The 10,042-nt window shown below is 45.8% G+C and overlaps 1 protein-coding gene across 3 annotated transcripts; it reads left to right on the forward strand.

Annotated features, from left to right (window-relative positions):
- The first annotated feature begins 325 nt into the window (after window positions 1–325).
- On the forward strand, window positions 326–8,354 carry nolc1 (nucleolar and coiled-body phosphoprotein 1). 3 transcript variants are annotated; one of them, XM_076164929.1, is made up of 14 exons: window positions 326–462; window positions 872–927; window positions 1,659–1,816; window positions 2,276–2,394; window positions 2,911–3,022; window positions 3,124–3,242; window positions 3,375–3,498; window positions 3,866–3,988; window positions 4,069–4,158; window positions 4,256–4,480; window positions 5,064–6,701; window positions 6,882–7,009; window positions 7,142–7,225; window positions 7,384–8,354. In XM_076164929.1, the coding sequence occupies exons 1-14, from the start codon at window positions 352–354 to the stop codon at window positions 7,540–7,542; spliced, it is 3,246 nt and encodes a 1,081-aa protein (XP_076021044.1). In that variant the 5' UTR covers window positions 326–351; the 3' UTR covers window positions 7,543–8,354. The 3 variants fall into 3 exon arrangements, with proteins under 3 accessions (XP_076021044.1, XP_076021052.1, XP_076021060.1); XM_076164937.1 differs by having other exon boundaries at window positions 2,279–2,394; XM_076164945.1 differs by having other exon boundaries at window positions 7,165–7,225; window positions 7,384–7,521.
- The last annotated feature ends 1,688 nt before the right edge of the window (window positions 8,355–10,042 follow it).

Here is a 10,042-nt window from a genome sequence, read left to right on the forward strand (position 1 = left end):
TTCTTCTTATATTTCAGGATATGAATTTCAGATCATCATCTTCATTGAAATCTTCATTCTTATTGTTACTTATTATCTCAGATTTTCAGCCTCATATCATATCTTTGCTGAAGTATTTCCTTATTTGAGAGGCGAATACCAAAGTGTAACTTCAGAAGAGCCTTCAGAGTCTCCATTGTGTAACACAGGCTGACTCTTTGCTCGTATTATGTACATTTTGTAAAACTTGCCATATTTTGTTCGAACAGCCTGAAAATATCAACGTCGTCATTGTGCGCCTCGCGCCTTGTACGCATGCGCACAAGTGTCGGTTCCGCTTCTTCCGTCCATTCCAGAAGGAGCGTGGTGAAGATGGCGGCGCAAAACGCGGTGACCAGTGATCTTTACAGATACGTTTATTCATTTCTGCTGGAGAACAAGTTCACCAAGGCGGCTCAGCAGTTCTTCAAAGAGACTAAAGTGGTAAGCAGTAGCCCGCTCGGGATGTTTGATACCGTTACCCGCGTCATTTCAAGCTGTCGAGATGTGAAGTTGTTTAAAGTGCGCACACGAGGGGGCACGCTACGTATGCACATGTCTGCACGTGTACACTAACATGTGTATCACCCCACACGTTAACCACAAATAACGCTATTATATCATATTGCTGTCAAAAGTTAATGGCTGCAGATGTTTTGCGCTGTCGCATCAAGCACAGGTGAAGATAATAACACTGATTAATGAATCTGTTCAGCTAGCATGTACGGCACAAAGGCACTAGCACTCCGAAATGGAACGTGTCCATAATTAAGGTTGCTATTATAGTGGATATAGTATACTATATATTAGAATGTTACCTTGCACAAACTTTGTTTCGTGTGTTTCTCTGCAGAACCCACAAGATCAAAACGAAGAGCGGCTTGTCGATGTCTTCAACTTCTGGGTGAAGTGAGTTCTTACTGTTTCGTCCTCTGAGCCTTTGTCTTGTTTGTTTAGTGACTCGCCTCTGAGCAAACATACACAGCACCAATACAATATCACTTAGGTACATGTTCTGTGCAGAAATTTAGGAATTTATTGCTGGAAAATGAAAAGTACATCGTGTGCACACAGAACCAGCACAGCAATTTTCACCAAATAATTCTTCAAGAGAATAACTTCATAACTTAATCAATGTTTGTAATTTGTAGAATAAGAGGTTTCCAGACTTCCATAGACTTCAGATGTTAAATGCCATCAGTTCTATGGTGACCATTAGGGGGGGAGGGGTGCCTCACACACTTCTGCTACTGTACAGTTTGTACCTCATTTAGTCCAATGTTGACAAGCCTGGATTTGCATTACATAAACCAGGTTTGTGTGACTTCTTCTAGCAGGTTTGTTTTTACATGTATGAACCAGATGATTAAAGACTACTTCTCTTAGATGTTGTATCGTGCTGTTTTTTTGTAAAGGAATGTCAGTAGCTATGTTTGAAATATTGCATCTGTGTGAGTTTTACCTGAATGCTAGGTTTAGAGCAGTGTATCAGAAAACGTGGCCATATATTAGGGAAAGCAAGAGTTCTTTCACTGGAGTGTCGTCAGAATTACTCTTCATTCAAGATGACAACACTACAGTCTGCGCTGTTCATCAGGAGAGATGAAATCAGGAATTAATGTGTAGATTTCTCTCTTTAGGTCTCCTGAAGCCAAGAAAAGAAAATCCCCTCCTGAGGCTGCTAATGGCCCATCAGCCAAGAAAGCAAAGAGCAGTAAAGAGAGCTCCAGCAGTGAGGAGTCGAGCAGTGAGGATGATGAAGCTGCTGCACCACCACCAGCCAAAGCAGCTCCTGCAGGTAATTCAATACATTACACGCTGCAGGTAATTCAATACATTACACTTAATAGGACTATGCAGGGTTTCCCTACCTTTCTACGGCTTAAGTGCATCCAAGAAACATCCATCCATTCTCAATAGCCGCCCATCCTTTCAGGAAGCGTACCAATGCTGCTCTGTCACCCCGCCACAGGAAGACAGCACCTTAGACCTAAAAAAGCTAAGGGAAAAAAAGACACAAGTCATATAGGCGGTTCATGATGTTGTTCATTGTGGAGGTGAAACACGTGTTGGGTTTCCCTTCATCTCCTGCCGGTGGCCTGGACCAAAACACTTGAAGGAGTAGATTCTTGTTCCTCGTAGTGAAAAGGGTTGAAATGCTGAGAAATGATTTTTTCCTTACATGATCAATTGAGTATGAGGAAACAATTTCTAATCTGTTCCATGTGATTGCATTACTTGTCTCTGTCTGTTGTAGCAGCCAAGGCGGTGGCTGTTAAAGCAGCAGCTGCAAAAGCTGCATCCAGCAGCAGTGAAGATTCCAGTGACTCTGAGGATGAGGCTCCAGCTAAAGCTCCTGTGAAACCCCCTGTGAAGGTAGGCAGAAGTATCCAAAGTAAAGAGAGATCTACTCAATATTGCAAGGCCACAGGAGTCTTAAATGTTTTTAGTCATGTGGTGCTTTGACTTTCACTGGATAGACTGATGTAGAGTTTGTCACCACGTTAAACTCTGTTGTTCTTTGAAGACTTCTCATTTCTTCTTCAAATCCGAGGTGATGACAGTACAATATAGTGGAGAGCAGCAATGTTTCAATATGCAAATATAATCAAACTATATGAGCTGTATGTTCATGTCGTGTCAGTGAAGCTGGTAGTGAGTGGTCTGGCACGTCTGGCTGTGAAGCTAATAGCGTGTAGAGTGCAGCGTGGCTGGGTGTGTTCATATTTGCATATGCAGATCTTTGCTCTGCTAAACCATCTGCTCTCCCTCATTTTCAAAAGCCAGTGTCTGTTTTTTCAGCAGCAAATGTAGTATATTTTATGCAGAATGGGCAAAATATTATTCAATACTACTCCTACAAGTTTTAGATTGTGTGTCAATTGTGTGTAGGCTCCAGTGAAGCCTCCTGCTGCTGCCGGTAACAAAAGGAAGAAGGACACGAGCTCGAGCAGTGAAGAGTCCGACTCTGAGGATGAAAAGTCGGCCAAAACCCCTGCATCCAGTATGGACCCACATCTTCACTATTGTCTCACATTCACCTTAAACTAATGTTGACCTCGTATAGATTGTATGTAATTTACTTTAATTTACTCTGAATAACAGAGCCCAAAGCTGGTGCAGTAGCAGCAGCCAAGACTTTGGTTCCTGCCAAAGGCGCAGCGCAGAAAAAGCAGGAGAGCAGCAGTGAGGACAGTTCATCTGAAGACGAAGAGCCAGCCAAGGTACGCAAAGGGATTATGTCATTACCAACAACTCTTAATTCCAGGTGTTGAAATAATTTGGATGTATGACTTAGAGGAGAGACAGAATCCTGTAGTGTGTTTATTTACTGTTTATTTCACGTGTCCTGGTAGGCTCCAGTCAAACCGGCTCCAAAGAAGACCCCCCCTCCTCCTCCTGCTGCTGCTGCTGCTGAATCCAGCAGTGAAGACTCTTCATCTGAAGACGAGGCTCCTCCCAGCAAAAAACCCAAAGCAGGTGTGTTAAGTCCCATTGTATTGTTACTTCCAGTATATTCATTCTAATACTGCCAAGTCTACTCGGCATCAGGGACCATGGTCATGTGTTGGACTAATGAAGCTGTGTTCAATGACACCGACCATTCAGAGCACAGGACAAATGACAGCTGGATATTTATTTATATCTTAAGTTTCCACGCCCAGGTCACACAGGCCTACAGGGTGGATACATTCTTCCCTCCTTACAACTCTGCTCATTACACTGACTGTGTGGTCACTTGTGGCCCTCTGACTTATTTTAAAGCATGAAAAATATTGTGTAGTCTGATGGAGCTGCAGGTGTTTGTGCAGTAGTGCGGGTGCTGATCAGTTGTGTGTGTGTGTAGGAGCGTACAGTGCTGTCCCACCCCCTGGTACAGTTCAGACACCCAAAGCTGCTGCCAAAAAGACAGAGGACAGCGACTCCTCAGACAGCAGTGATGAGGAAGAGGAGAAGAAGAAGGTGGCTGGTAAGCGGGGCTGGTTTTCTCTCAAGTGTCCTCTGTGAGCTTGTCTATTGGCATGTCTAACAGTGTTGTTCTTCTCTTAGCTAAACCTGCACCTGTGAAGTCCACTCCTGCCAAAGCGGCTCCACCCAAACCTGCTGCAAAAAAGCAGGAGTCCAGCTCGGACAGTTCAGGTAATGATCACAGTTCAGCCACCACCACAGTGTGAGCAGTACGATCGGGTGCTGGATGCATAATGAGTCCATGTGCATGTTTGATGTGTCTGTACAGATTCAAGCTCCGATGAAGAGACGAAAAAGAAGCCAGCAGTCAAAGTCACACCTGCTAAAGTAGCCCCGGCCAAAGCCACGCCTGCTAAGAAAGACTCATCTTCCTCAGAGGATTCCAGTTCGGAGGAGGAGGAGGCAGCGAAGAAGAAGGCTGTGAAGAAGACCCCAGCAAAAGCTGCACCTGTAAAAACGCCTCCAGCTAAAAAAGCAGAATCTTCAAGCTCAGGTAACAAACAGATCCCAGATCCTCCATGAGTGTATAAAGATCTAAATGTTCTGTCTTTGTTTAAAATCAGCTATGACTTTAGAATCATCTAAATGGTGTATTGACCGTTTACCGAATTTTGCTAAGATTTTGCTGGAAAATTAAGCGTCATCGTTAACATCACAGTGGTTTAGCTGATGATTTTATCTTAACAAAACTCAGAAGGGGCCTGAGATGGTGCAGCATGAGATAAAGACACACACACACACTGTGATATTGAGATGTTTGGGTTTCAGAGCAAACCACAGTGTTTAGTAAAGTATTCATGAAGAAGGAAGCTACCAAATCTGAACACATAAGCGATCTAATCCACCTCAAACACATCCAGGCAGTGCAGTCAAAGCATGAAACTGTGTGGGTGATTGGAAGTTAATATCCAGATACTGTAAACTGTATAGGATTGTAAAATATGGTGATATGTTTTGCCGTATCATCCAGCCCTCTCTGCTGCCTCACTCCTGCTTCAGTTACATTTATTCATCCAACCATCCTACAGTTTGTCAACATACTGAATGACCTATATTTGGTTCTATTCCTAAATCAGACAGCAGCTCTGATGATGAGGCCCCAGCAAAACCAGCCGCTAAACCTGCGGCCCCACCAAAGCCTGCCGCTGGTTCAACACCCAAGACCCCAGCCAAGGCTGCCGAGAGCAGCTCGGAGGATTCCTCCTCTGAGGAAGAGGAGCCAGCTAAGGTTAAGGCAGCCGCAACTAAAGCTGCTACCCCAGCAGCCTCCAAGCCTTCCACTCCTGCTGCTAAGCCCTCTGCAGCCGAGAGCAGCTCTGACTCAGACTCCTCTTCTGAAGATGAGAAGCCAGCTAAGGCTAAGCCAGTAGCTGCCAAGCCTGCTACCCCTGCAGCAAAGTCCTCCACCCCTGCTGCAAAGCCTGCTGCTGCAGAAAGTAGTTCTGACTCTTCATCTGAAGATGAGGCACCAGCCAAGGCCAAGCCTGCAGCTGCTAAGCCTGCTGCTAAGCCTGCTACCCCTGCAGCAAAGCCTGCTGCAGCAGAAAGTAGTTCCGACTCTTCATCTGAAGACGAGGCACCAGCCAAGGCCAAGCCAACACCAGCTAAGGCAGCAACCCCAGCCTCAAAGCCCTCCACCCCTGCAGCAAAGCCTGCTGCAGCACAAAGCAGCTCTGACTCAGACTCCTCTTCTGAAGATGAGGAACCAGCTAAGGCTAAGCCAGCAGCTGCCAAGCCTGCTACCCCTGCAGCAAAGCCCTCCACCCCTGCTGCGAAGCCTGCTGCTGCAGAAAGTAGTTCTGACTCTGACTCTTCATCCGAAGATGAGGCTCCGGCCAAGGCCAAGCCAGCGGCTGCTAAGCCTGCTGCAGCTGCTAAGCCTGCCACTCCTGCAGCAAAGCCTGCTACCCCTGCAGCAGAAAGTAGTTCTGACTCTTCATCTGAAGACGAGGCACCAGCCAAACCAGCGGCAGCAAAGCCCTCCACCCAGGCAGCAAAGCCTGCGACCCCTGCACCAAAGGCTGTAGCTGCAGAAAGTAGTTCCGACTCTGACTCATCTGAAGATGAGGCGCCAGCCAAGTCGGTGGCATCAAAGCCCTCCACACCTGCAGCAAAGCCTGCTACGCCCGCAGCAAAGCCTGCTGCTGCAGAAAGTAGTTCTGACTCTTCATCTGAAGACGAGGAACCAGCCAAGGCCAAGCCAGCAGCTGTTAAACCTTCTGCAGCCAAAGCTGCAGCCAAGAGCCCTGCTCCTGTTCCCAAGGCTGCTGCTGCAGATGCTGACAGCTCTAGTGATGACAGCTCTAGTGAGGAGGAGACCAAGAAGGCGGCCCCAGCACCTAAAGCCACGAAGACTCCTCCAGCACCAACAAAGAAGGCAGAGGAGAGCAGCTCTGATAGCTCTGACTCTGAGACGGAGGCCAAATCCACTCCCAAGTCCACAGTCCCAAACGGCAAAGCGGCAACACCTAAGGCTTCCACCCCAGCAGCTAAGGCTCCGGCCAAGCCTGCAGAGTCCTCATCCAGTGACAGCAGTTCAGAAGAGGAGGCGGAGGCCAGTAAGAGTGCTGTGAAACCTGCAACCCCAGCATCAACAAGCAAGACCCCCGTAGCTGCTAAACCTAAAGAGGACAGCAGCTCATCAGACAGCTCATCAGAGGAGGATGAGGAACCGAAAAGAGCAGCGACAGCTCCCACCACCCCTGTCACCAACGGTAACTATGAAACCACAGTTATTCAGCATGATGTGGCCATTTCTGTGGACTTGTGTATGTTTTAGAAAGCTGCACATAGAAACTCTCTGAAACTAGAACGGTCATGCTTCATAAAATCCAAATCATTCTGTGATGTGAGTGTGACTGGTTTTGGGGCTGTCTGCCTCTTGGTTCATGCAGGTACCAATGGGAAAGGGAAAAAAGATGAAGAATCCTCTGAAAGTGAAGAGGAAGACGCTGAAGTCACAACCCCCAAAACCAAGAAAGTAACGACCACACCACAGACGTTTCCTAAAGCCAATAAGAAGGTGAGAAGGTGACCTGCAGAACTGGAACATGGACTTTAGTCTGACTTTATTAAAGGTTAAGGAAACATCAGGTAGATCAGGGGAAATGGATGTCTTTGGGTTAAGGTATATTGACAAATGTTTGTCTTTCAGTCTTCCAACGTTCCTTTCCGTAGGATAGTAGAAGAAAAAATAGAAGTGGATCCTCGACTAGCGGACAACTCGTTTGACGCAAAGGTGAGTCCAGTAACTAATGCTAAGCTCAGACTGAATGGATGTTGTGGCAAGTCGCTGAAGAAGAGATTTGTTGAACTATAATGGAAAGACACAAAACATAAAACAGGACAGACTGAGATTATTAGTGCACTTCTGATACCTGACCTTACCTTTTCCAGTACGGAGCCAACGGTGACTGGGGCCAGAAAGCCAACGACGTGCTCAGGTTCACCAAAGGCAAATCTTTCCGCCATGAAAAGACAAAGAAAAAGAGGGGCAGCTACCGCGGTGGAGCCATCTCCACTACAATCAACTCCATCAAGTTCGACAGTGATTGAGGAATTTCCGCTCACCAGGACCGTCTGATCAGGACAATCGGTGGTCTGCTCCCCTGTACAGGAGAACATCCTGTCCACCACCATCCACACGGCAGCAGCACACTGACAGAAGAATGTGAATCTGCTCTCGGCTCATGATGGAGAACATTTGTCTCGACGGCTGAACAGCGATTTCCCCCGACTGTGACTGGATTTACAAAAGGTTGACCTCCAATGATATCGGTTATAGCCACTAGGTGGCTCTAGGCCACCAATTAATGTTAAGGCGATGTGGATTTGTGGCCCCTTGATTTCTTTGTACTTGTTTTGACACCGACCTGTACGCTATCATGTCCTTGACCATATTTCTTTGTAACACGTGATTTCAGTTGACAAATGTCTCATGTCTTGTTTATCTTGTAAAACGGTAAAGTTGGGTTGTTTTTTGTTTTTTTATGGATCATGACTTGTCCGCACTCACTTTGTATTGGGCAGTTTAAGTGTGTGAGGGTGTGTGTGTGTGGTCGGGCTGTTCTCAGCATTACAAACCCTTCAGAATGGATTTGGATTTTATACTATTTATTTGAGTTTTATTCCATCTCCACCTCAATCTCATGTTTTCTCTTTTGCTTTGAGACTTCATTTCCTGCTGAAGTAAGGATGCCCCTCCCCCCCCCCCCCCCCCCCCCCCCCCCATCAGACGACATGTAGAATCTCTTCAGCAAAGTTAAGCGCCATGTCTTTTTTTTTAATTTGGTGTCAGAACTTTTGTGTATCCTTGCAATTTTCTTACAATACCTGTAATCAAAGACTACGTACATTAAATGGATGTTTGCTCTTGGTCCTGCTTCCTGAATTCCCATTTATGGGCGGGCGGGCTGATATATAAACGACGTTGTGATTGGTAGTTAACACTACCACATAAGAACATGCATTTGTTAACGGTCCCTAATTTCAGCACCTTACAGGTTCAGGCCCTTATATACTTCTGCAACTGTCAGGGCGGAAGGACGCAAGAAGAAGCTCCAACACTTTCAATTCAGGCTCTTTCTGTGCATAGACGTACATTTTGAACACCACAGTAAAAGCTAAAGGTATCTAGTGGATTCCCCAAATAGAACTTTGTTATGCTAGAACAGCGGTAACACCTTGTAAAATTGATTTTCTTTGGGTACTACTTTCCCTCACAAACCCTGCATGTATAACACTGCTGTTCTGGATGTTCTGGGGCAAGATTGTGCAAGCACAGAAATAGGAACACACCTGGAAATTACTAAAGGATAGTAAAAACATGAAGTACAGACTTTCAGGATAAAATGTCAGGAAAACTAACTAACCCTAACTTCCTTCAGAGGAGCTTTAAGAGGCTCTTCCATGTGTTCTTTGACTCTGTGGGGGTCCATTCTACAGACCATGGGGCCATTATAGACCTAAGTGTTTTGCAGTATAATGGGGCCTTAAAAAGATCCATGAGATCCGATATGAAATAAATAATTAAACTAATTAAGTAACCAAATGAAAACAGTTCCCTGGCCTGACCTTTCTACCCCACATTCATCTGTGACCAGAGATTTGGTTTACTAGAAAATAAATTACATTCTTAGATTTTGAATGTGCTGTATAATCCTGGTTGCCGGCTTGATGCTGCGATGAGTTCAGTTGCCACGACGATGACACTCTGCTGTGTGTCCCGCTGAAACCTGACAGTCTTAAATGGCTGAAACACTAAATTAAGCCTCTGGAAATGTAATCCTGGATTTCTCAGAGCACTTAATAGAGCAGCAGCTGTAAATCTGAAATGATTTCAGCGGCTCTGCTCAAGCTGAGCTCTTACAAAGGCAAGAAATGGAGTCTAGCTGCAGAAATGGAGTCTAGCTGCAGCAGCCGTAACCTCCATGTGCTTTTTTGTCAGTGATAATAACAATGGAAGGTGAAAAACTTCTCCAGGAGCTTCAAGAAAGATTTGTCACTACTTTCTATGCAGAGTCGTGGTTGAATCTGTCGTATGTGATGCTCCTTACATATAAAAACAGACACATAACTTACCTAAACATTTGCATATAGCTACATTATGGACAGTGCATTCACTGTCCATACACTGTGTGTGTGTACAGCCAGGGAGAGCTGTGTACATTTCTAAGCCAACGCATAAAGAAGTGTTGATTTAGGAGGGAGGCTTGCAGAAACACTCCAAATATAGACTCCCAAAGTCTAACAATGCCAAAATAAGGAGTGTTTGCTGCTGCTGAGCAGAGACATCTGACACAGCAAGCACGAGGTTCACGTGGCTGTGGAGCAGGGTGTGGAGTACAGAGGAAACCTGTTACTGGGCAGGTTTTACAAGGCAGCCAGGGGGAATTTTGAGAGATTTCATGTATTTGGAGCTATTTGGTGTTGTTTGGTGACCTTCAGGAGTCTAGAAGATATCGGTTATATTCAGAAGAAAGGACGAATGTTGGCGCAAGCATCAGAGGGTCAGGCCCTACAGCCAGTCAGGCCCTCGTATCATGATAGGTGGCCC

The sequence above is a fragment of the Genypterus blacodes genome, unplaced genomic scaffold (genome assembly GCF_046128005.1).
Source record: "Genypterus blacodes isolate CSIRO-AG114 ecotype Tasmania unplaced genomic scaffold, CSIRO-AGI_Gbla_v1 ptg000012l_1, whole genome shotgun sequence".
Taxonomy (NCBI): Eukaryota; Metazoa; Chordata; class Actinopteri; order Ophidiiformes; family Ophidiidae; genus Genypterus; species Genypterus blacodes.

Bases quoted from the DNA above. Each gene is read 5' to 3' on its own strand.
- nolc1 (XM_076164929.1), top strand. From the start codon at position 352: ATGGCGGCGCAAAACGCGGTGACCAGTGATCTTTACAGATACGTTTAT. The intron at 3,989-4,068 runs GTAAGCGGGGCT...TTCTTCTCTTAG, and splicing joins GGAGAAGAAGAAGGTGGCTG to CTAAACCTGCACCTGTGAAG. The intron at 7,010-7,141 runs GTGAGAAGGTGA...TTTGTCTTTCAG, and splicing joins TTCCTAAAGCCAATAAGAAG to TCTTCCAACGTTCCTTTCCG.